The sequence below is a fragment of the Crotalus tigris genome, unplaced genomic scaffold (genome assembly GCF_016545835.1).
Source record: "Crotalus tigris isolate CLP2741 ecotype Arizona unplaced genomic scaffold, ASM1654583v1 scf7180000019759.570773, whole genome shotgun sequence".
NCBI lineage: Eukaryota > Metazoa > Chordata > Lepidosauria > Squamata > Viperidae > Crotalus > Crotalus tigris.
In genome coordinates, this window is record NW_024097699.1 from 476,237 (window position 1) to 503,157 (window position 26,921).

The window sequence follows — 26,921 nt, forward strand, 5'->3', positions numbered from 1 at the left end:
TGCCAGTAAACCATCCACAATTCTAATAAGATCTATCATTTTTATTAGTTGACTTGCCGGTCCTGAGATCTGCTTAAACAAATCTCGGAATTGCTTTTCTTCTTCTGTTTCTTCTTGGGGTTGTGTTGGCTCAGGAACCTGAAATTGCCCATCAATTATTAATGGAGAAACAAACAAACAAAAATCCTTGTTATTTGTATTACCACACTTCAGATTAAATCCATTTTTAGAAAAAGCGTGTATTAATATGCTGTACAATAGATTCTGTCATTCTTTAATTTAACTGGTATTGTACAACTGAAAAGAATAATAATTTAATGATATGATTGATTTGAATTAGATTTTGGTGACATACCTCTGGCAAATCAATGTTGACATTTCCATCCATCTCCCTATAAAACATGAATCCAGTTTTTAAAAATCTGTCTTTCCACTGGAATTTTATAAGAGAAATCAGATCACCAGGATTAGTTCCAATAGAAAAGCAGTTGTAAGCTTCTATTCTGACATTCAACATTAGGAAACTATTATGGCCTACATTAAAAGAAATGTTAACAGGAGATGCCAGGATAATTTCCTGGTAACAACAAGATTGTTCTCCAATTATTTCATAAATCTATATATTTTTACATCAGAGAATGCAACTATGCGCTCATCCTCATGCATTCTGGAGCAGTGGAGCAAAATCTTAAAAGCAGGTAAAACTTAGTGGACACTGGCATAAGTCACCTTCAGTTAGGAGTTGGAGTGGCCAAATTATTTTTGGAGCCTCTGTAGCTTTTCAATGGTGATCAGTCGCTAAATGGACTTTTGTACTCTGGTTGAGTGACAGCCTTGATATACTTACTTTGTAACTACTCTCTTTTCAGAAAAAACTCTTAGACAGAAATCAGCCTCCTGTTGTGGCTCATAGGTAGTTGGAACAATGATGTAGTCCCCAGGTGGTAGTGCAAATCTGTCAGAAACTTCCCTTAAGTTGATATAGGTTTTGCTCCTGGCTTTGGAAGCATGGTAGCGAAAAAAATCCTTTGTCAAGTGTTCATCTTTATCGGGACTCTGAAATTAAATGTTCAGGTCATTTAGCAATAGCACTTAGATTTATACACCACTCCATAGTGCTTTAGTTTACAGCACTCTCGGAGCAGTTTACAACGTCAATATATTGCTCCCAACAGTCTGGGACCTCATTTTACTGACCTGGCAAGGATGGAAGATTGAGTCAACCTCGAGCCTCATCAGGATTGAATTCCAGGCTGTAGGCAGAGTTAGCCTGCAATACTGCATTCTAACCACTGCGCCACCAGTATGCATTATAACCACTGCATAATCAGGGTTCCTATTTCTTAGTTTGACTAATATATCTGGTTCTCTTTTCTTTTCTTCTTTTTTCTTTTGTTGGGTTGGAGAATATTTTCATGCCCTTTGGAGTTCAGCTTCTAAATTCCTATACCTATTTATCATCCCACCATTTAGTCATCACTTTATAGATCGTTCTATACTTTGACTACATGTGCTGCATTATAGCACTAAATATAGGAGCTGCTGTACATGAAAATCCAATATCGGTTGCCTAATTATTTTGGGGAATATTTTGTTTCTGTATATTTATTACTTTTATATTTTTAAGTAATAAAACAGTCAAAAAGAGTTTTAGACAGCATCTCATTGAAGCTTAAGCCAAAAACACTTGCATTTTACTCTCAGCTCATGAATTAATTTGACCTTAAAAGGCCATTGCAATCTCAGATGGTAGAATCAAGCACTTTTATTTTACAACTGTTTTACAACTATGGTCACAACTAGATGAAATAAAGAGTTAGCCAGAGGGGACCCCCATCTTATTTATGAACTCAATTCAATAAATGTTTATGGAGATTCTCAATCATCCACTTCATGGTTGTCCCAAAGGTGCTTTTCCAAAAGGCAACTGGATTTCCTTGGTTTTTTCCTTGAAATTTTGCTTCTCATCCAAGAAGCTTCTTTAGTTCAGAAAGTCCAGTTGTTTTTTGGGGAAAATACCTTTGGGACCACTTCAATAAGGTTGAGACAAAGTCAGTATTTGCAAGTATGAAATGAAAAAAAAAAACAAATCCCAAAACCTAAGCCACAAATAGTGGCTTGGAATCAAGAGCCACTTAATTTGTGGCTTAGTTCTTTGCATTTTATACTTGCATGCTTGTCTCAACCTTATTGAAGTGGTCCCAAAGGTAATGTTGTTGTTGTTGTTGTTAATTGCGAAATCGTGTCCGACCCATCGCGACCCCATGGACAACGTTCCTCCAGGTCTTCCTGTCCTCTACCATCTTCTGGAGTCCATTTAAGTTCACACCTACTGCTTCAGTGACTCCATCCATCTCATTCTCTGTCGTCCCCTTCTTCTATTGCCCTCAATCTTTCCCAGCATTAGGCCCTTCTCCAGTGAGTCCTTCCTTCTCATTAGGTGGCCAAAATATTTGAGTTTCAACTTCAGGATCTGGCTGGAAATACTATACTTTGGGGCCATTATCACCTGCCCGGGAGGGCTCAAATAGTATCTAAACATTGTAGGTCAGCTTTCTCCAACCAGCACATTTCAGAAAAGTTCTAGGGCTTGGAATTTCTGCACATCTGGAAGGGCCCAACTTGGAGAAGGGAGTTCTCCGTAGAAATACCTCATAGATAACATATCCTATTGTTAGCAGTGCAGCTCCGAGTTTCCTGAGTTTACGGCGATTCTTCTGCATCAGGGCAGCTACAAACGTGCACTCATCTTGATCCTCATCTTTTTCTGTCAATTGGAGCATGAACTGGGGATTGGTCCAAAATGTTTCTGAAATCAGCCAGCAAAAAGGAGATTGTGGGTGGTTTATTTTGCAACAGCAAGATACTGGCCCATCACCACTGAAGGCTACTCATCATACAAGGACAGATAATGTCCTCTTTTTCCCACTCCCAGCCCCCTTTTTTTATTTTTTCCTGTCCAATTTTGTTATTTCTGCCATCTTTCTTCTGTTTTGTGTTGCTCCATTGTTCCTGTGCTGATATTGTCCAGCTTCAATTGAAAGCTGCCTCTTTATATCAAGGAGTGGTCTTAAGCCCTTGCAAGTGGATGTTCTTCAACATTTCATTCCATTCTAATAGCAGCCTCATCTCTGATTAGTTGCAGTGTCAAACATCCCCCCTCCAGCTGTTCTCGGCTTCTTTGCTGTTGCATTTTTAAAAAATAATCCTGCAATTGATCCAGTAAATGGCCCATTAAGTGAATGAACTATGCTCAACCTTAGAAGCTCATGTTTCATTCAACCCTTACAACTTCCAATAGGCACATTTTTAGTTTCTGTCCAGACTCAGTGAATACATTCCTTGATTATGAGAATAAATTTCGGGAATGCATTATAGGGGGAGGGGATAAAAGCAGAGAGAATCCATTGTATCTTTGTGTCCATTCTGCTATAGGTCACAGAGCATACATTTTAAAACTGCTATGACCAAGGAAATGTTTGCTGGCATAGCTATGAATTTTCTTTAAATTTGCACCAAGGAAAATCTAGAAATGATTACATAAGCAGTTTCAGTTAGATTAGAACGAAACTGCAGGATACTCATATAACTGGACATGAATTTGAGTTTGGTTTTTGTAAGTTGCTTATTATATCTATCTGTTTTTTTTGTAAAATTTTGAAACATTCATATACAGCATCAAAGAATTCTGCAACAATTTTTGCTCACAACAAAAATCTGTTAAAAGTGCCACAGCCTTTCTCTGAAAATATGCAAGTGGGATAAAACAAACGTGCAGACCTATGAAATTTCGGCACCCCCCAGCAGTGGCACCTCTGACCCAACTGCCTTGGTGAATGGACACCTCCCATTTATGAGCAGCATTGTCTTCAAGGGCATCCGGTGTGAGGTTACAGATCTCAACTTTGTCAAAATGGGACAGGAAATCTTCAAACTTCATCCTATGCATGACAAAAAGAGAAATAATTCTGTGGATTACTTGAACTCCAGTAAAAAATCATATTCAAGCTACTTTTTTATTAAATGATTTAGCTGCAGCTCTTTACAGCGATTTTAAGTATTTTAGGGCAAAATCTGGATAATTGAATTGGCCCCTTTAATTACAGGTGCATATCTGAATGTCTACCACTAGATGACAGTAATGACTTATGGATATGTTGGCGCTCTCTGGGTTTGTTCGTTTGCTGTGTTTGCTTGATTGTAGCAAACAGCCAAACTCGAAGAACATCACACTTTCTGAGCTGCAGATATCGTCTTCTGTTGATACTTATGGAGACCTCTATCTCTGATCTGAGTTGGACTCTAGCTGTGCAGTCCAGTTAAGGCAACTAAGGCATGAGCTGGATGGAGTATCTGTGAGAATTTGAGCCTAAAAACTCAAGGAAGTGAACAGAGGTTGTGAGCAGGATCACGTGTTCATTACATCCATTGCCCTCGCCCCCTCTCCCCCCCCAGTGAAGCAAGGCCACCGGGGAGGTGGCATGCAGTAGTGGATTCATTCTTGAGTGAGAGGGTGGCTTCTCCAGCTCTTAAAAAGGTGGGAACATGATGTGGTGGGTCTCCTCTTTCTGCTGGAGCTGGTTCAAATCTGTCAGCCTTGCAAGATGGTGTGAGAAGTAGGCCCTTCTCACACTACTTTATTGTAAGATTATATTAACAGACTCTTTCAAATTGAAAGTAAGCTCTTTTCTGTCACCTTTACAGTCCAAGAGGGACTTATCTGAGTTCTTTGCCATACCCTCATTCCTTCTTCAGGCTAAGCTGCCTCTTATCTGAGTGTTGCTGTATCCAAGGTCATTCCCACATACCATTACAAAATCACTGTTCCGGGAGAAGAGACATATAATTCTAAGCCAGGAGTAGGCAACCTTGGCTCTTTTATGACTCCTGGACTTCAACTCCAGAATTCCTGAGTCCACCGAGTCATAAAAGAGCCAAGGTTGCCTACCCCTGCCTAAGCTGTTAGAATTTAAGGGACCCAGAAGTTGTTCTCCTGTGAGGCTGACAAACTCAGAAACAAGAACCATATGCATTTCTGGAAATATTACTAATAGGACACTGCACCTTTTCTCTGCCAGGAAAAAATAATCTCTTATATCCAACATAATTGAAATGGAATTACTCTGAATCTCTTTCTTATGCTTCCATCTTCACATCTCTTCTGTTACGGCTTTTCTCTCTCCCTTAACTGACTTGCTGCCTCCTTTGTGTTCCAAAGGTCTGTTAGCACTCCCACTACGCAGTGTCTGGAGGCTGTGGGAGTCTGAGTGGGGGCAAACATGCCTAGACTCAACCCTAGCAACCCCAAAAGGCCATGGGTTCTGAGTGTACCCATCTCTGTGATCTCTGATCATTATTTCTGGATGGAGCTGCACTGCATCAGAAGGAACTGGTATACAGTATGGGGGTTTTCCTAGCTCAGGGGTAGGCAACCTTGGCTCTTTTATGACTCATGGACTGGGTCAGGAATTCTGGGAGTTGAGGTCCACGAATTATAAAAGAGCCAAGGTTGCCTATCCCTGTGTGGAAGAGCAAGAGGTAACTATGGCTAGGAGGGCCTTTGCACAAATCCATTTTGTACACCAATTAGGTCCATTCCTGGATTGGATGGCCCTACTCATGGTCATCCATGCCTTGGTAACCTTCCATCTGGTATATTGCAGTGTGTTCTACATGGAGCTGCCTATGAAGAGCAGTCAGGCTGCAGTTGGTCCAAAATGTGACAATGCAATTAGCTATGTGTTTATATCCATGCCACACCACTACTCTAATCATTGGTTACCAGTGAGCTTCTGGGTGCAATTTATAGTCACAAAGCTTTTCATGGCACAAGTACGGGTTATTTCTTTGATTACATCTGCCCCTCCTATACAATTCAACAAGGCTGATATGTTTCAGTTCCCAGTGACCAAAGCCATTTTATGGGACTCAGATTGTGTGACTCCTCTGTTGGTAGCACCTGCCCTATGGAACATCTTGCACTCCCCCCTGAAGTTTAGTTGACCCCCATACCTCCTTGAGGATTGATTTTTCCACCAATTGCTAGATCAGAATTTAGATTAGTCTGCTGTAAGTATAAGTTGTCTATCCAATCTTTGGCATAATAGCTTTTGCTGTATTATTATTATTTTGTCATGTTTCTTGTACTGGATGTTTTTAACTTTGATAGCCATCCTTGGTAGCAACACTTTGCAAATTTCTCTCCCTCTCTCTCTCTCTCCCTCCCTCCCTCCCTCCCCCCCTCTCTCCCTCCCTCCCTTATTTGCATTCATTAAAACCAAATTAGAACTACTAATCCACGTTTGTAAAGGATTTCCTCAGCACCGATTAAATGATATCCCATGTTTTACTTAATTTACTTAATTTTGGACTCAATATTCATGGAATATCTCTGCAATATAGTATTGGTTATTTTGAATTAACTGAACATTTAATGTTCCATAATGACAAAAACATATCACATTGTTTTAAGGACTTGTTTCAATTAAAACAAGAATTAGTCAATGCAAGGACATTTGTACTTGCTTTAATATACTTAGGAGTACAATTAGAAGATTTATTTACCAGAATTCTCCATCATCTAATGCTGTATGATGTAGCTGCTGTTTCTCTGATGGGCTGAGGGAATCCCACTCAGAGGAGCTTCAACAGAAAGGAGTAATCATCATCATCATCATCATCATCATCATCCTTAATTGCAAACAGCCAGAAATATATACATATGATCTATAAATATGGATAAAATGTGGATTACAATTTTTTGTTTCCTTTTTTTTTCTTTTTTCCTGAAAGGACTTCTGTTGCTCTTAAGACCTTCAGTAGTTTGGAGTGGATGATATCTTTTGTACTCTAATGTTCTGCTGGAAGGCAAGCATTGATTTTTCCATTCTGTCCCCTGCTTGTTCTATGCAATTGCCCAGGCCATGACTTTGTGCTTGTTTATGGGGGGTCATATGGAGCTATCTTTACTTGCAATTGAAAATGCGCTCATAAATGCAGTCCTTCCCACTATTGATTTATTGATTTAATAATTTGAGAGAATTCAATACAGTAGGATTTTGAGTGGCCATGCTCTTCTTTCTTATTAAAAATTATTAAAATAATAGACAAGATAACAAAAGAGCAGGACTATAATAACGAAAACAAGAACAGAAGGCTACGAGGAACAAAAACATCCATGTACAATCCAGAATGAGGGCTTCCAAACCAGCTCCCTCTAGAAATGCTGGCAGTGGGAATGCACTGGTAATCTGTGGTTTAGTATCACAATTGGAATTAGAATTTCTGTTGCTAAGCAAAGTGGTTGTTAAGTAAGTCATTGTCAGGGATGAAACTTTGGCAGCTACATGCCTCTGCATTTCAACTTACCTTTAGAGAAAGGGGGGGAGGTGTTACTTTCATGTAGGTAGATGGAGAAATGAAACTTCTTCGATTCAGCTGCAGACCATGGGAGCATGAAGCCTTGTCAAGGACACCAGAACAGGTGTGGATTTGAAGCAGATGGGTCCCATAACAAAGTGGATTGTTGATATGGATTAGATAAGAAGTTGAAGGTGTGGCTGCGAAAACTATTGTTTAAGTCTATGAATTGGTATGGGAACCTCAGAGTTAGTTTTGTTTCGACATAACCATCCAGGGTATTGAATAAACAGTAAGATTTTTGGAAATGGAATTATTCTGGAATTTTATTTGGATTCTCGAGGTGGATGTTGACAGTCATGCCCAATTTTATGATGTTTCCCCATAGTTCTTAAGCAAATTACTGCAGTTGTTAAGTGAATCATGTAGTTATTAAGTGAATCCAGCTTCCCACATTGATTTTGCTTGTCAGATGCTGGCTCGGAAGATCACAAATGGCAATCACATGATCCTGAGATGCTGCAATCATCCTAAATACATGCTGGTTGCTAAGCACCCAAACTTTGATCACATGATTGTGGGGATGCTGTAATGGTCAGAAGTGCAAGGACTAGTTGTAAGTTGCTCTTTTCAGTGCCGTTGTAACTTCAAACAGTTGTTAAACGAATGATTGTAAACCAAGGACTACTTTGTTTCCTTATTTTTCTGATATAAATAAATCCCATTCTTTTGTCAGTTTTTTTAAAAAAACATTTCCCTGAATTTCAGATATTTAATATTTAAACGCTTTCTCATAAATGTTGAACTTAAGGATATTTTTATACCAGTGGCAATACTGAACATTTTTTTAAAGTATGATGATTATGTTGTTAATAATTTGGTATTCTGGATATTTTTTTTTAACATGATTATAAATTCCTAGAACAGGAAATACTAACTTGTCACTCCAGGCACCATTCCATTCCACTTGACCCCATGGATTCCGAACTCGAATGAGCCTCACTGTCTGCCCTTGGTAGTTGACCTATTAAGAACCGAAGCAAGCCAAGCGGGGAAAAAAAAAGTAAATTAGAACAACTCTCCATTTCAAAAAGATTGCACTTAATCTAAATAAGATCTACTAAAAACAGTACCATAATCTTATTGTGTCAATTCTTTTGCCTGTACTGAAAGTCAAATGTACTTTTTATGTCACCACAGCCTCTGAATGGCATAGACCAGGGGTCCCCAATCCCTGGGCCATGGCCCACTACCAGTCCCTGGTAGTGGGACAGGTGGGCCAGCATGCATGCACATCCGCACGCAGCTTGACTCTCATGAGTGGTGGACCGGCACACACATGCATGCACACGCAGCTCAAGTTGCACAAGTGGTGGGCCGGTGTGCACACATGCCCACGCAGCTCAACTTGCAGTTGAGCTGCATGCACACATATGCATGCGCCAGCCTGCCACTCCATTGGCAGTTCCCCTTCCCCTCCCCCAGCCGGGCTGCCAAGCCACAAAGGTTGGGGACCACTGGCATAGACCAGGGATAGGCAACCTTGGCTCTTTTATGACTTGTGGACTTCAACATGGTTGGCTCAGGAATTCTGGGAGTTTAAGTTTAAGTCCATGAGTCATAAAAGAGCCAAGGTTGCCTACCCCTGGCATAGACTGTAAACAGCTATGCACATTTCTATTATACAATTTGATGGACAAGAACAATGAAATTAACTTCTGATTAGCATTGTCGCTTTTAATTCACCATTGAACTGTTTGACCTTTCGGGTGAACATTATTAAATGAGCAGTAGAGAACCATAGGACATTTATGCATCTCTTCTCATACTAGTTGATTCCCACTTTAACATAAATTAAGAAATGTGTGGGTGGAAAAAAAAACAACGCAACTCACTCCATATTGCATACACATGGATGTATAAATATACACGTCTCATACTCACATACACAGACACAAATCACAAAGCAGAATTGCTAACAGGATAAGATAAAAGGACAGGAGGTTGAGCGGACTTGAGGACTTGCTGTATACAAGAATACAGTATAAGAGACTGCTTCTCAGAAGCTTTCAGTAATGGAGCACCCACAACTTCTGAAGGCAAGCTATTCCATTGCTCTCACCATTAGGAAATTTTTCCATAGTTCTAGGTTTGCTTCTCTCCTTGGTTAGTTTCCAAGTTGTTTCTTGTCTTACTTTTTGGTGCTTCGGAAAGTAGTTTAACCGCCTTGTCTTTGTAAGAGCCCCTCAAATATTGGAACATTGCTATCATGTCACCGCTAGTCCTTCTTTTTGCTAAACTGGACATATCGAGTTCCTGTAACTGTTCTTCAAAACATTGTATTAAATGACTGTATAGGCCAGGGGTAGGCAACCTTGGCTCTTTTATGATTCGTGGACTTCAACTCCCAGAATTCCTGAGCCAGCATGGCTGGCTCAGGAATTCTGGGAGTTGAAGTCCACGAGTCATAAAAGAGCCAAGGTTGCCTACCCCTGGTATAGGCCACTTGTTTTTACAAACTGCATTATGGCTTAGCTTGGAGTAGAAGCTTGTCCCCATGTGTTTTCTAAAAAGTATGCTGCCACATCTGACCAGCGCAACAAAATATCTCCTCTTCTAAAAACATCTGATGCTGAGAATGGAATTAGCAAATGTGTTCTGTTTCCAAACCTTGATTTTCTTTCCACTGAATTTGAGGTTGCCATAGCTGGAGCAACAAGGTTTTCTGCATTACTTTGCTGCCATTTAGTGGTGGTGTGGGTTCCTACCGTTCAGATATGGTAGCTGGGATCTAGCTGGGATTAGATTATTTTCTATCCGTCCCCTTTTTGGTGAGAAATATCATAATAAGAAGGTGGTTTACCTCATCAATATCAGTGACTGAGTATGCATGACCTTTTATGAGGCCAGTTGGAGTTCGAGCTTCTGACTCTGCTGCATTGCTGATCTAAATAATGGATTTAAAAAAAAATCAACTTTTTTGCTATATTGAAATCATGCTCATTTTTGTAAGTATATGCAGGAATGCGTGGCCCTTCTTAGAAATAAGATAACCTCTGTTGCTAAAAGGACACTTAAAAAATAATTATAGTGCAGTGGTGGCGAATGTATGGCACGGGTGCCAGAGGTGGCACTCAGAGCCCTTTCTGTGAGCATGCGCGCCGTTGCCCCAGTCCTAGGCTTCAGCTGGGTTTTATAAAACCTTTTTGCTTTAGGCCTCTGCTGCCGTGTGCAAAAAAAAAAAAAAGTTCAATCAGCCAATTTCAACTTCTCGCGGGAAAAAAAAGATCTTGCAAAATTGGAATTGATTGATTGAACTTTTTAGTTCCACCCAGTCTGCCGCTATCACTGCAGCCGTGCTCACCCAATGGGCCACACTCACCCAATGGGCCATGCCCACCCAATGGGCCACACCCAGCCAATGGGCCATACCCATCCAGCACTCAACGATGCATAAGTGGGTTTTGGGTTGCAGTTTGGGCACTCAGTCTCTAAAAGGTTCACCATCACTGTTATAGTGCCATGCTGTGCCCAAGTGAATACCCAGCATTGTACATACAGACTTCCACTTATCCCTTTTCTCATTTTTCCTGTAGCATTCCATCCCAAAATTTGTTTTGCAAGATTCCCAATCCTCAGAGCACGTTGCGAGGCTACAGAGGAAGCTGCAGAAGAGACTCCTAATGGAAAGGCCTTACTGCACATAATTTCTAATGCTTGGCTGTGAGAAATGAAAACTCCTGTTCCATTCTTCAGCCATTGTTCCCTCCAAACCTCACTTACTTCATAAAATCTGTGTAAGTTTCAAAGTTTTAGGGTGTGATTCTGAGTTCCTTGTAGGATAAGCGAGGTATAATAACTTATAGGTGTTGTGAATCAATTTAGATGTGGATTGGATCAAGAATGGGAAATAGAAAAGGTTGCAGTTACAATGAATCATGTGACAGAAAGGGGGGAGTGATTAAATTCTTGATCCCTGAGCACTCACATTATTGTACGTATCTGAAAGAAAGACGATGAATCTGAATGTAAGATTACTTATCCTTCCCGGACGATTAGACAGAAAAAACCCTCAGCTGCCTCCATTTTTATTTTTTAGTGAATCTAAGATGACATGTCTGCCTTAAAAATAGATTATTTGGGAAATAGCTTATTGTTATCTGAGGAAAATTCTATGGTTATTTTTAATTCACTGTAAGGGCAAAGAGAATGAAAATGATTGACCCTGCTCACTACTATGAGGGAACATGCTCCCTGATGTGCAACTCAAAGACTATATGTGACTCTTTATTAGAAGGTGTGTGGAATACTGCTGTTACAAACGCTTATACAATAAGTCACACTAAAATAAGTAGGATTTCCTACATACTAACATGGAAGGGCACAGTGTGTGTTGTTTAAATTATTGACACTTTCACATTTAGATTCAGTTAATATTAGAAACAAATAATAATGGAATGAACAAAACAGCCAGTGATCTGGCTAACATTTTGTCCTGAATCTACATTGTCATAAAAACATTTTCTTCTTGGAACTATGTGGAAATTTGAGAAAGTGAGTTTTCAGCTTTCTTCCCAAGCAAAGCCTGTGAGAAATCAAGAGTTTCTGCCACTTGTTTCTTAAAATATCTGGAGCACAAGCAATATGGCCTCCAGGCTAAATTAGGTCATGGCTTATCCAGTTCAGCTCAGTATCTGAACACTATTGGTAGGAGGGATTAACTGAATACAAGCCTCAGTTCCACGATTTAATAATAAGAGAAATCCTAGGAAAGATTCTCCAGAGGGATAGAGAAAAGGAGCTGAAACTTACATCATCATTATCCACTTGTTCTTTGTTTAACATTAGGGCTAACTTGCTACTCTAATGTTTTCCAGAGGATGCCTGTTTAGGAAAGGATGATTGTTGGCTGAAAATTTGGAAGAATCATGTGGAGGCTGCTGTTTTTTATGAACTTGTCCTCAATTAATCAAAGACATCACATGCTTAAGTGAAAGTCCCATAACAGTATTCCAAAACATATTCCTAGATATTAGGAACATTCCCTGATAATATACTTCAGAAGCACCCATCTGAAGCTCTCCATATGCTTTGAACTAAAATTTGTATTAAATATGACAGCTGGAATTGACTGGATCCAAAGCTGCTTGAGGACACCATATTCCTGTTCTGTGCCCTATTCCATGTCATATGTTCAGTTGCTTTGGGGCCTAATAACCTGAGGAAATATCCTGTCAGAACACTCAAACTCAGATTGATATTTCTGCTTACATCGATAGAACAGCCCACCATTGAGCCTCTTTTAAGTGCCCTCTGTAAGAGTTCATAGAAATTTTTTGGAGCCTTTTTAACTTCAAATGTTTCTCCAACTCCTCCAGTGAAGTCTTCCATGGCTTCAATTGAACTTCCTCCTTTTAGAGCTTCATAACTTCCATTCAATCTGAGATCGTCAAAAAAATATACATGCATAAAGACAATGAGGTTCTGTCCATCTGACTTAAAATATATTCATGTGCTATGTGAAATTCTTGTTGCAGCTCACGACATGCAGAAACATCTATAGGACTTATGTGGCATTAAAAAAAAATCAAAATATCATCCACTTAAACCACTAGAAAAAAAGTGTTGTAAATCAAATTCAAGATAAGCAAACCTCTTGTCATTTTGAGCAGCTTTTCCTATGACTTGTTTGGCTTCCCTTGAAATCTCTCAAAGATTTTGGCTCTAACTTATTTCAGTAGCTGAGAACTTTCAAACTTATTTGAAATTTCACTTTAGCCCATGACAAAAAAAGCAAGTTAAATTTAAAATTAAAAAATTAAAGTTAAATTTGGGCAGCATACAAAAGTAATGATAAACAAATAAACATACAAACCTTGATCAACTCAGTCTACGATCAAAACACATATAATACAATATTTATAAAACTGGGATTGTAAATCCAAAGGTTATAAATCATGACAAATGAGGAAACAAAGGAGAGGATGAAGATCAAATAATCTGCGTACTTGGCGTAGGCTTTTTCCATCAATGCACTCCAGAATTCATTGAGGTCAGCTGAGTGCAGAAAAACCAAGCGGTCTCTGAAAGTGGGCAAGCGGTCATCGATAACAACATCCAGCCATTCATTGTACTGCCAAAACTATTTCGGTAAAGACAGATAGACAATCATTTAATAGTGGTAATAAACCAGGGAAAAAATGAAGTAGGACCAGGAAGTTCCTACATAGCTTTAGGCCTTGGAAGTGAAGGCTACAAGAAGCTTTTAATTTTATGGATGAGATGGAACAGCACAGAGAAAGGATAGCAACACAAGGATCTCTCAGCTGCTGGTCTGACATGGGGGTGATTGAACTGAATCATTTCCTGCTAAAAGGAAAACAAAATCCATGCCCTCGATAGATACAAAGGCTTATGATGTAAAAACAGGTTGCAAGATTTATGCTCTTGTAATTGCATGAAACAAAATTTTAAAAGTGAAGGTGGTGACCGTGGGTTCATTCCAGGAGAATGGTTCTAGTCCCCATCAGCCACGAAATCTCCATGGGCCATTTATTTTCTCTCAGCCTGACTGATCTCCCAGAATTGGTGCTGTAGGGAAAAATGGGAGGAGGGAACATTATGTAACACTACCCTGAGCTCTTGAAGGATAGGCAGGATATGAATCTAATAAATAATTAGGTACATTTCACTCTAGGCTTGATTTCTGATCTAGGTAGGCAACAAATATTGTCAGATAGTGAAGCTATTGCAATATAAATCTCAAAGAGTATTAAAGTTCTGACCTGTCAGAGATAATAACATGGCAGAAAATTCATGTTTCCCAGATGTGCCTGAATCACAGTTTCCAGCCACGTCAAGTAGAATTAAATATAATGGATGCCGACAGTTATAATTCAGTAACATCTGGACTTCCCAGTTCCCGGGATATTCAACATTCATTTATTCATTCATTCATGCAAGAATGTCTGGAGGGGTTACCTGGAAGTGAAATATTCCGGCATAACCTGGCCCAAAATCTTGATTTAGTGGCACAACTCTGGCTAGTACTTTTTCATTAAGGGTAAGAGATGCAATAGCTGCTAATAGCCAACAATCACCTGAAAAATTACATAGAACAATATACAGGTTATACTTTCGATCTAACATAACTAAGATAAATATTTTCCACTGAACAATTCCTGCTGGTTTTGCTTGGAACTCCTAGCTGTAATTCCTAAAGGAAATCAACCCTGACTGCTGTTTGGAAGGGCAGATACTGAAGCTGAAGTTCCAATACTTTGGCCACCAAATGAGAAGTGAGGACTCATTGGAGAAGACCCTGATGTTGGGAAAGATTGAAGGCAAAAGGAGAAGGGGACGGCAGAAGAGGAGATGGTTAGACAGTGTCATTGACCCCGTGGGCGTGAATTTGGGCAGACTCTGGGAGACAATGGAAGATGGGGCCTGGCATGCCATGATCCATGGGGTTGCAAAGAGTCAGACATCACTTAGTAATTGAACAATAACAACTTGGTTCTAATCTGGTAGCTGCACATTTCAAAGGGCATCTAAGCTCTTTTGGTGGATTTGCAATATGGAGAGCTCGTATGGTATAGTTAGTGAGATGTTGGACTAGGATAGAAAGACTCATATTCCAGTCTATTATCAGCCATGGAAATTCACTGGATTAATTCGGGCCAATCCCCCCCCCCTCTCTCAGACCAATCTACCTCACTAAATTGTTGGGAAAATAGCCAGAGAATGTGCTACCCATGCTGTTTTGAACTCCTGAGTGAAAGATGGGATACATCAATCAATAAATGTTGCATAATATAGCAAAACGTCAATTTGCATCTTAGTATGAGTTCTATTTTCATCTTTACTATCCAGGAATGAATTCAATAAAGCTTGTTCCTAGTACGTTGGACTGAACTGCTAATTTCCTTTTTTGTTGTTGTTCTTTGGGGGGGGGGGTGTCTCCTTTTTTTAAACTTCTGATTCTGCCAGTCATCATTGTTGCACAGGAGAGGAACTATGTTCTAAAGCAATTGCTGCACATGTAAACTCAAAATGTATCTCACAAGGTGAAAAGAGCAAATTATGAAATCCAGTGTCCAGCTTATTGCTGGACGAGGCTGTTGAACTGCAAACATTCCTTGGGCCTTTTTAATGGAATCCTGTATTTAGCAGATAATGAGATTAGAGGACCTCCAAGATCCGTTTCAGTTTTAAATTTCTGGGATTCTATTAGTTTTGTGTGCATGTGGTGCTGCATATGGTTTTGGCCCATACTGGACTAACAATGTTTTTCTCACAATCAGTTGCCTCCTTTAGCCAGTCAGTTGAACATCTGATTTGACAAGAGGAGAGATGCATATTGGCCCCCCTTTCTCTTCACATGCCTCCATTGCTTTGGCTAGCTATCTGAAGGAGACTTTCAGTACAAACTTCATTAGGTTTTGGGGAACACAAGTCAACCTGTGTTCATCTAGCCTTCAGCGCTCCAGTTGAACACAGGGAAATTAGGGAGGTACCTGGATCTATCCACTAGGAAGCCTGCACACATTTTACACAATATCTTAACAGGACTACCTAACACCTTGTATCAAACAGGGCAAAAATCATTCCAGTGGAAAAATACTCACCAAGGTCTCCTTGACAAATGTCAGTTCTTGTGGCTCCTCCAAGAATAAACTGTGGGTCTTTAACGATTTCCTTGAAGAAGATAGAAAAACAAGACCAGTGACCTGATTAGAAGATAGTCTGCTATGACCTTCTCATAATTTTACATCTCTCCGGAGGCAGTTTGACAATTAACAAATGTGAATTTTCTGTCAAACCTGTAATGTACAGTTTATTCAAATCTGACCTTATAGTATTATGAAATTGCTGAACTAAAGCTACGTGTTCTTCCTTTGCCCAGGAAATTGAAAAAAAAAAAAACCCTCTCCTATGAAGATGATAAAGTAGACTACAACCTACTCCTTGGTAAGTTAGAAAAAAAGGTGGAATAGACAACAGATGGATCTGTAGCTGACTGACAAACCATACTTAATGAGTAGTCCTCAACAGCACTACATCCACATGGAGAGAAGTAAACAGTGGGGTACCACAAGGTTCCATCTTAGGCCCAGTACTCTGTAATATCTTCATTAATGACTTAGATGAGGGAATAGAAGGGGAACTCATCAAATTTGCAGATGACATCAAACTGGCAGGAGTAGCCAACACCCCAGATCCAAAAAGATCTTGACAAACTTGAATAATGGGCCCTATCCAACAAAATGAGTTTCAATGTGGAGAAAAGCAAAGTTTTACATTTAGGCAGGAAAAATCAAAGGTACAAGTACAGATTAGGCGAGACCTGGCTTAAAAACAGTAAATGTGAGAGGGACTTTGGAGTCCTAGTGGACGATCACTTAACCATGAGCCAGCAATGTGCAGCAGCAGCAAAAAAGCTAATATCATCCTGGGTTGTATAAACAGAGGCATAGAATCAAGATCACGTGAAGTATTAGTACCACTTTATAAAACCCTAGTAAGACCACACCTGGAATAATGCAGCCAATTTTGGTCACCCTATCACAAAAAAGATGTTGAGAGTCTGGAAAAAATTCAGAGAAGAGCAACTAAGATGATCAAAGGCCTGGAGGCTAAAACATATGAAGAACGGTTGCAGGACTTGGGTTTAGCTAGTCTAAAAAAAAGAAGAAATAAGGGAGACATGATAGCAATATTCCAGTATTTGAGGGGTTGCCACAAAGAAGAGGGGGTCACGTTATTCTTCAAAGCACTAGAGGGCAGGACAAGAAACAATGGTTGGAAACTGACCAAAGAGAAAAGCAACTTGGAATTAAGGAGAAACTTCCTGACAGTGAGGACAATCAACCAGCGGAACAGCTTGCCTCCAGAAATTGTGGGCACTCCATCACTGGAGATTTTTAAGAAGAGACTAGACAATCACTTGTCTGAGATGGTATAGCACGTACAGCAGTAATGTTACTTGGGTGACTCAAGGGGCACACAAAACTGCACCGGCTACCTCATTCCAAACCAATTGCAGCTTCCAGATAGTATTCAAGGGCAGCCCCATGTAGAGTGCATTGCAGTTATCCAATATGAGATAAATAAGGCCTGTGCGTCTACAGGGTCCAGCAATTGGGTACAATTGGCATATAAGATGGATTTGTGCAAAGGCTTCTCTGGCCATGGCTGCTATCTGGTCTTCCAGCAGGAGTCAGGCGTCCAAGAGGAACGCCAAATTCACATCAGAATTTGGTGTGATCTGGGGAGAGTGTTACCCCATCCAGAGTAAGAAATTGCAAAAAATACAAAAACCAGCAACCACTCCATCTTGCTCTGATTCAGTCACAGCCAGTTTCTCCCCATCCAGACTTTAACAACCTCCAGGCCCTGAAAAGCATAACTTGCCCAGAATGGGGCAGAGATATCTCAGCTTATGCATGGGGTACACTATGTCAGCACAAGAATATTAAGAAATGCATTAAAAAGTATTTAAGTGTGGTTTAAATTGTCATATTTCATTCTGAGTATTCATTACAGATCATTGACTAGAGAGAAACTGTTTCTTTTGCTCTTTCTTCCATATTAAAACAAGCAATACTTCTAAATAATACATACTCTAAGCATGATAATATTTCCCTTTGTTAAATTTAAGCACTTTGTCATGACAGATTTTACTTGGTTCTATCATGGCAAGGTAAGGTTAATACTAATCCTAGAACAGAGAAAAGTTGATAGGTTGAAATCCAAAAGTTTAAGAAAGATATTTGTTGAGTTTCCAATTACTTCCAGATCCAGCTATCTGCTTACAGTATCTAAGAATGGGTGTAGTGTTCTTTTATTTCTATTTATTTTACATCAGATGTAAGCCAGCCACTTCATATGACTCAGAGCAGTTCACAAAAGTAAAATTCCTTTGCTAATTCTTATCTAGTTTTTTTTTAAAAACCTTGCCTTCTCAAGGAGGAGTAGAGTTGACAAAATAACAGGTAGAGAAAGATATTCTTATCTCATTACCTGTTGAACATGGGAATTTAATATTTACTTATTTACCAAGATTTAGGGGCCAAGTTACTAGGAGTAAATCTAGGTATTTGGTAGAAGTAGTAAACAAGTTGAAAACATATAGAAAAACATTTTTTTAAAAAAAATATCCGGTGTGTCCAGAACAACACGCTGGCCAGATCTGTTTCCAAAATGTTGAGGAGAAAAACATGGCTTAAGTCCAAAACAAACAGAAAGTGTATGTGTCAGCGAGAGAAACCTCCCTGATTCACATGGGTATAAAAGAAAGGAAGCACAGAACAATAAGACTTGCAAGATTCTATTATTATAGCCAACCTCAATAAAAATAATCTTAGCCTTCCGGTGTTGATTCTTGGTTTGGCCTACCTGGTGGGGTTGACAATAGGAAACAACCAGTAGTGGGAATCAAATATGTGAACAACCAGTTCTCTGTGTGGATGCCGCTTCTGGAAATCCATTCTGGGCCTGGGCAACAAAAAATTAGCTACCGGTTCTGCCGAAGTGGTGTGAACCGGCTGATTCCCACCACTGGAAACAACCCATACTGCACCAGGAGCCTACTCCCAAGACTCAGAGGATGGCCAAGTTTTTTAAGACTTTCAGAATTAGGGCAAGAGTCAAACAAATAAATTACTTGATGGTTTCTGGCTGTACTACAACAAAACAGAGACCAATTTATAGGTTCCCAGAGCACATCCTCATCCCTGAAGTCCATATGGCCCCACCCCTCCTGTGAGTTTAAAAATGTGCTTCTTTCAGCAGGCCCCAGGCCAGGGTAACTTGTGAACTCCTAGGAGAAATGGGATATTTTAATTCTCTTTGTATTTCCATGACTTTTTCTTCTTGCTTGCCTATTTTTAATGGCTTTTTCCAATCCAAGATGATTTCCAATTGATATCAAACTCTATGCCTAATATAGTTATTAAATACAAAGTTATCTTAGATATCAATGCATACCCCCCCACACACAATTTAGTTAGCTATTCTTCCAAAGAGAGAAAAGTTATTTTTTCAAGCATGTATAAGATTCTTGTAGCCCTTAACATGTCTTGAATTACATGTGACTTAGCAACTTGCAATCATTGTCAACATTATCCTCAGTCATTGCCTCATTATCATGTGAAGTGTTAATATCACTTTATAATGCCACACTTAGAATACTGCATCCAGTTTTGATCACTATGATGTAAAAAAGATGTTGAGACTCTAGAAAGAGTACAGAGAAGAGCAACAAAGGTGATTAGGGGACTGGAGGCTAAAACATATAAGGAACGGTTGCTGGAATTGGGTATGTCTAGTCCAGGAGTAGGCAACCTTAGCTCTTTTATGAGCTATTGTGGACTTCAATACCCAGAATTCCTGAACCAGTGATGCTGACTCAGGAATTCTGGGAGTTGAAGTCCACAAGTCATTAACAAGCCAAGGTTGCCTACCCCTGGTCTAGTCTAATGAAGAGAAGGATGAGGGGTGACATGATAGCAGTGTTCTAATATCTCAGGGGCTGTCACAAAGAAGAGAGAGTCAAGCTATTCTCCAAAGCACCTGAAGGCAGGACAAGAAGCAATGGATGGGAATTAAAGAGAGAAGCAACCTAAGGAGAAATTTCCTGACAGAACAGTTAATCAGTGGAACAACCTGCCTCTAGAAGTGAATGCTCCAATACTGGATGTTTTTAAGAAGAGATTGGACAACTATTTGTCTGAAATGGCATAGGGTTTCCTGCCTGAGCAGGTGGTTGGACTAGAAAACATCAAAGGTCCCTTTCAACTCTATTATTGTTATTATTGTTATCATGGCAGATGTCTAAGTCAAAATTTGACAAGTTTCATGGCCTATTTCTTTCTGAGCCTCTGTTCCCATATGAACTGCTCTGCTTTGTTATATCTCTACATATTGTCACATAGGTATAAATGAAAAGAAGGGATGTTGGCTCTTCAGTTCACATTCCACAAACTGATTCCTTCCAAATGTATTTGATTAACATTTCAGCCAATATAGATAGTGTACCAGGCTATGGCTTATGGGAAGGATTGTCAAAACATCTAGTATAATTAAAGTGAGAAAAATTGAACCTAGATTGTCAGACTTCATTCCGGAAATATTGGGCTTCTTTACTGTCTAATTTGGGGTGATTGCTTTGAATACTTTTATTTCATCTGCTTTTACTGTATAAGGATTTGATCTCTTGAATGTCAAGGTTTCTTCTGTCTCCTATTCTTAAACAATGCAAATACTATTCCAAAAAGCTCGTGTTGTTTTGTTTTTATTTTTACTTTACATTAATGTGCTGATACATTTATTATTAATGTTGTCTCTACTTTTCATGTATTATGTAAACCACTCTGGTAGGTTTTTTTTAAAAGATAAACACCATTAGATAAGCTAGAAACTAAGAGTTGCCCATCAACTATTGTTCTTGTCCAATAAATATACCTACTCATTGCATCTACATTTTACTTCTTTGGCTTCAGTCAGACTTTTCTATACATGCAGGTATTCTGCAGTGTACTGTGTTGATATAAAACCGGTCTCAGAACTCAGAATTAAGAGAATTTGAGGACCTGACATCAAGTGTCACTTTCTAGCTTAGTAAAATGCAGGAAGGGGATACAGTTTTGGGGAGTGGACCTTTTACCTCTCTCCCTGATTAACAGAAAGCAACTAGCAAATTATAGGCATGTAAATTCACCTTCTGCTTTGGATGCATGGGTGAATACATGATGAATAGGTGGCACAATTTTGTTAAAGCAGAGTTATTCTATTCCTCTCTTGGTTCTTTCAGCTCAGTAGATTTGTTTACATGCCCCTATTAGAGGAAACTACATAATAGTCTGTCACTTCCCCACAAGTGTCTTATGTTAGACACTATAACAATACAAAATTACCATTGCCAAAGAATTCCTGAGTCTTGTGGTTTTGATGTTGTAATTTGAATCCATGGACTGAGCAGTAGTTGAACACAGTGGCCTAAACCATTCCACTGGGCTGGCCATGTTTCCTGTGTTACAATATTCTGTGGGTGAATCAATGCATCCATCTATCAAAGAAAGTGCAAAACCAGAAGACTGAATAAGATGGTGGTGCTGGTGACAATGTGTCTTTTGTTCTCAATAATCATGACACAGTGGAAAGACAGAGATGTTGATAACAAGGTCATCCACTCTGAGATATTTCCTCTGAAACATATGAAATGTTTGTGATGTGGAAGAGGGGAAAAGGGAAAGGAACAGGTAGGTTATTACCCAATACTGATTTTTAAAACTACCTATAGTTATTGCAAGCCTTGCAATCTCAATAACCGCCTTTTGACGCCTGTCACAATTTCCCAATGTCACCTGCTAGGTAGACATCATAAGTGACTTCCTGAACATTTGTCAGGAAGGAGGTTTTGCTATAGAAGCATGTTCCTCTGTTAGCTTCTGTCTGCAGAAACATCTCTGGCATTTTCAATCTTGCTTTTTCTGTCCTCTATCATTGCTTGTCATGTCAACGGCAGCTTCTAAATAGATCATATCAACAGGGCTTTAAAAAAAATCAGCAGCATGCATGGCCTGTTAAAAAGCAGCCTTTCCCCACAAGTTGTCTCTTCATGTCCCATGATTAGATTTCATTCCCCACAGTTCTAAGTTAACCTAATAGAGATTGTGGGAATTGTACAATATATATGAAAAGTATGAAATTGGGAACGCCTGGGGGCAATTATTTAAGGAAAGGATTATATGGCATAAGTGGAATTGCTGCTTTATTGTATTAAAATAAGTTTAATTGATCAGGAAATTATTGTTTTCAAACTGAACATGTTATCTTTTTCTTTTACTAGTCAGTATGACACAAGCAGCCTAACATACTATCAGCTAGTAAAAAATGGGCGCTGTTATTTCAAGACTTTAAGGTAGGACTGAATCCACAGATCCATTTCGCCCCCCCCTTTTATATAAAAAAATGGCAGCTTCATTTGACTTGACATGACTTTCAAAAGGCATTTGGAGTCAGTCTGAGAAGACTGTTCAGATCCAAATGCACAGTGGATAGAAGCAAATTCACTCAATTCAACCTCACAAACTGTCCCTTGTCCCCCTTTCTTACCCCATCAGCAATAGGACAAAAGGCATCATTTTTTATGAAGATTTAGCATCGTCTCTACGCCGACAATCTTAGCTTGGCTGCTGAGAAACCAAAGAGCTACAGCACAAGTTCAACAGGTACCATCAACCAGTTTTTTAGTGCTGAAAACTGGGCATTTTATTTTATCCTTCCTGTACATTTAATTATCCATGGAAAACCTATGGTCCACACACGCACCCTCTACAAATTTTCAAATGATTGCTAAAATTGCTTTCTTTCCTTTACCCTGGCTTCACTTCCTATATTCATCTATGAGTTGCTGTTTTGGTATACCAAATTGTTCTCTGCATAAGTCTGCATTCCTGGAACATTTGCTAGTGTACAGTAAATACCTACTTGTCAGGTGTACTTTTAAACTTTCTCTGTTTAAATGCATTGGTGACATGAACATTAATTTATTAATTAAGAAAACAACCATTTGAAAGACTTGCTCTTCAACCTCTTATTTTAGAAGCTGTCTTGTCTGGGATACGAGACAGAATCCTTTTACTATATTCCCTAAGAGATCTAAGGTTATTTAGCTTCCATTAAGGACAGACGTAGCACCTTATGAACTGAATTAAACTGTTTGCTTTAGTATGAAATGCAGCCTTGAGCCTGCATTAATCACAGCACTTTGAAAGCAGCAGCACCAAACCAGGATGGGTTCTGCCTAGGCTGCCTTAGGTGGGCAGATGGCCTCATTTTACAAATCTTATCTACAGGTAGTCCTCATCTTACGATCACAATTTCTGTTGCTAAGTGAGACATTTGTTAAGTGAATTTTGCCCCACTTTACAACCTTTTTGCCACAGTTATTAAGTGAATTGCTGCAGTTGTTACATTAATGACATGGTGGTTAAATAAATCTGGCTTCCCCATTGACTTTGCTTGTCAGAAGGTTACAAAAAGTGGTCACCTGACCCCCAGGACACTGTAACTGTCATAAAAAGGAGTGAGTTGCCAACTGTCTGAATTTTGATCATGTGAGCACGGGGATGCTGCAACGGTCATAAGGATGAAAAACAGTCATAAGTCACTTTTATCAGTGCTGTTGTAACTTTGAATGATCACTAATTGAATTGTTCTTAGTCAAGGACCACCTGTATTTTTGTATCACAGTCATGATGCATCCCCTTTACCAAAGAACAGTCGGTGATACGATAATTGAGACAAGACTAGACTAGACTAGACTAGACTAGACTAGACTAGACTAGAATAGAATAGAATAGAATAGAATAGAATAGAATAGAATAAGACCTTGGAGGTCTTCTAGTCCAGCCCCCTGCTCAAGCAGGAGAGCCTATACACTGACCCCCAGTTGCTTTCCAGGTGCACAGTTCAAAGTGATAGTTATCACCTTTAAAGTCCTACATGGCACAAGATCAGGTTATCTGTAGACTATTTCTCTTTGAGGCCCATCAGCTCATCCTACTACTGGTAGGATAGGGTGAGTGCATCCAAGGTCCCTCCCTTAAATGTTGCCACCTGATGGGATCTTGGAAACACCCCTTTGGAACCTGAGATCTGAGAGATTCTTAAACTTTTAGCCTTCCAGAAGGCCACAAATACCTGGCGTTCCCCCCAAGCATTGGGCTAGGATGCAGGATGAACTAGGAGGCTGTTTGATTGGTGCCTGCCAGTGGAGGAAGGGAACCTTTGTTTTTAGGGATGCTTTTCTAGATCATTAGCCACTAAAGTCATTATATGAGTTGGGTGGTTATATCAGTCCAGTAAGTAAATAAACAAGCAAGCAAACTAAAATGTATGATAGTAATTCAAGTGAATTTTTTTGTTTGCCCAACTTCTATAAAGTGATTCATAAGGAAGTAAAAATATTCCATAAATAGAGTTTTAAACGATACAGTACACTCAAATAAAATACATCACCACTGACAATATTCTTGGAGGTTTTTTTTTATTATGGTTGTTAAAGGTGTGATTCAAAGGTTTTTAATTTTTGTACCTAGAAGAATTACAAGCCATGAATCAAAAGTAATTTATTTACTGAACATAGCACAGATTTACCCATGTAAGTGTATTGAGCAGTGATGGCGAACCTTTTAGAGACCGAGTGCCCAAAAACTGGCCCTGCCCCTGCTCCACCCCCCTGCCTGCCCCCGCTCTGCCCCCCATTCCCCGCCCTACCTGCCCACAGGACCACTCACCGCCTCCAGGGCCCGCCGCAGATCGCCCAGGCAGCCCAGCAGCACCATGGCGGCCACGCCTTCTGCCCATGCTCTGCAGCATCAACTGTGCGCATTGGGGCGTTAGGGCAGAGTCTTGTCTATGCTGCCTGGCTGCTATGTCCTTGGCTGCGCTACTCCGCGTGGGCCACGCTCAGGGAGGATTCTCCTCCAGGGAGGCTGCTAGTGAGGAGGGGGTCGTGGGTGGAGGCAAGGCTGGGGCAACGGCACGTGTGCCCACACAGAGGGTTCTGAGTGCCACCTCTGGCACCCGTGCCATAGGTTCGCCACATTGGTATAGAGTAAGAAATCACTTTGGTGTATTAATTAGGTTTATAAGAATGTATTTTTCAAAAGTTGCCATTTAGGTAAGACGTCCTCTTATTATAAATAGGGAGAATAAGACTGTGTTCTGAATCCAAATTGTACCTGATGGGAAGGAGAAAATCAAATACCTTTTCACATGTATTCTCTACAACTTGCAATGACCCCTTGGAGAAATAGTTATTTTATTCATCTGTATAAGGAATTCAAACTGAATGACCCTATTGCCATTATATTCTCACAATATTCCTGTTTACAATTCAAGGTGCTGGGTTGTCACTTTTAAAGCTCTACATGGCTTAGAACCAAGTTGCCTGAGAGACCATCTTTTTCCAAGAGTCTCTACCCATCTAATTCAATCTAGCAAACTAGGCATGCTGCATATCCTGTCAGCCAAAGAGCGTCAACTGGAAGGAACTAGAAGGCAGCCTTTTTCTGCTGTAGCCCCTTACAGAATATTTTCTCCTCAGAGATTAGAATGGCCCCAACTCTGTTGCCTTTTCACAAGGCTTTAAAAACTTGGCTGTGAACCCAAGTTCTGTGTAAAGGCCCGGTTACTTGGCTTTACTTTTAGTTGATTAATTATTTTGGCTGCTCATTATATTTATTTACTATTTATTGTTTTTAATTGATTTATAATTGTAAGCTACCCAGAGTCACTTGGTTGAGTTGGGCAGCTATAGAAATTGAATGAATGAATGAATGAATGAATGAATGAATGAATGAATGAATACAAAGAGATTTGAGGATTGATTCAAGATCAGGGTGGTAAGCATTAGGATTCAGAGGAATTTCCATTTTGAAGTTCTTCAGAGATCTTAGAAGGAACACCTTACACAGAAAGCATGATACTTGAAACGGTAGGCTGGTGGGCTAACTGCAACCAAATATGCACCCAATAAAACTACATTCTAGTGTAAAAGTACTTATGCTCATTAAGCGAGCTAGCAGACATTTGAAATGCTCCTTGGTAGCATGACAACTTTGTTCCTCCATTATCCTTGCACTGGATAGTTAGGACTACAGAAAAAACAGTTACAACCAGTCTGCCTTCCATAGAAGACCAGTATATTGTGCAGGTCAGAAGAACGGCTGAGAAAATATCTACAGACTCCTCACATCCTGGACATAAACTGTTTCAACTCCTCCCCTTGGGACACCACTATAGGGCATTGCATGCCAAAACCACTAGATACAGGGACAGTATTTTTTTCCTCATGCCATCACTCTGCTGAACACCTAATCCTCACAGTACTTTCTTATGCCTAAGCTTATTTAGCCATGTTGTATGGCTGAAGTATTAATATCCTTTCCATCTTCTTTACTACCCCCTCTTATTGGTATCATTATTATGATTAACACTGAGAGCTTTTACACCAGAGACAAATTCCTTGTGTGTCTAATCACATTTGGCCAAATAAATTCTATTCTATTCTATTCTATTCTATTCTATTCTATTCTATTCTATTCTATTCTACTCTACTCTACTCTACTCTACTCTACTCTACTCTACTCTACTCTACTCTACTTTACCCTACCCTACCCTACCCTACCCTACCCTATCCTATCCTATCCTATCCTATCCTATCCTATCCCATCCTATCCTATCCTAATCTATTCTAATCTTATTCTTTTCCATTCCATTCTTTCTTTTTGAGTGTTTTTTCATCCCGGGTAAATGAAAATCAGATAATAGCCAAAGAGGATAATGAAAGACAGTGAATTATGGATCAGAAATAAATGAAACGTGACAATTGCATTAGGCTGGCTTTTATTCATGCATCCCAGGTTTTTTTTCTACCTCTTGATACTTTCTTGAGCATTTGCAGATACAGTCAATGCCATTTTTATCCAAAATTCATAACCACTGCCAGGAAAGCTCAAATTCTGCACTTTATCTTATGTGGGTCAATCTGA

At 39.6% G+C, this 26,921-nt stretch overlaps 1 protein-coding gene across 4 annotated transcripts in view; it reads right to left on the reverse strand.

Annotated features, from left to right (window-relative positions):
• Window positions 1–26,921, reverse strand: part of CAPN9 (calpain 9) — a 43,640-nt gene that overhangs the window by 11,591 nt on the left and 5,128 nt on the right. For all 4 annotated transcript variants that reach the window (XM_039364416.1, XM_039364414.1, XM_039364413.1 and 1 more), the window contains exons 3-14: window positions 15,987–16,056; window positions 14,341–14,459; window positions 13,368–13,501; window positions 12,631–12,799; window positions 10,223–10,306; window positions 8,298–8,383; window positions 6,565–6,642; window positions 3,781–3,941; window positions 2,652–2,809; window positions 848–1,056; window positions 356–392; window positions 58–138 (exon numbers count right to left, since the gene is read on the reverse strand). In XM_039364416.1, coding sequence (XP_039220350.1) covers window positions 58–138; window positions 356–392; window positions 848–1,056; window positions 2,652–2,809; window positions 3,781–3,941; window positions 6,565–6,642; window positions 8,298–8,383; window positions 10,223–10,306; window positions 12,631–12,799; window positions 13,368–13,501; window positions 14,341–14,459; window positions 15,987–16,056 — 1,386 coding nt within the window. The remainder of the gene's footprint in view (window positions 1–57; window positions 139–355; window positions 393–847; window positions 1,057–2,651; window positions 2,810–3,780; window positions 3,942–6,564; window positions 6,643–8,297; window positions 8,384–10,222; window positions 10,307–12,630; window positions 12,800–13,367; window positions 13,502–14,340; window positions 14,460–15,986; window positions 16,057–26,921) is intronic.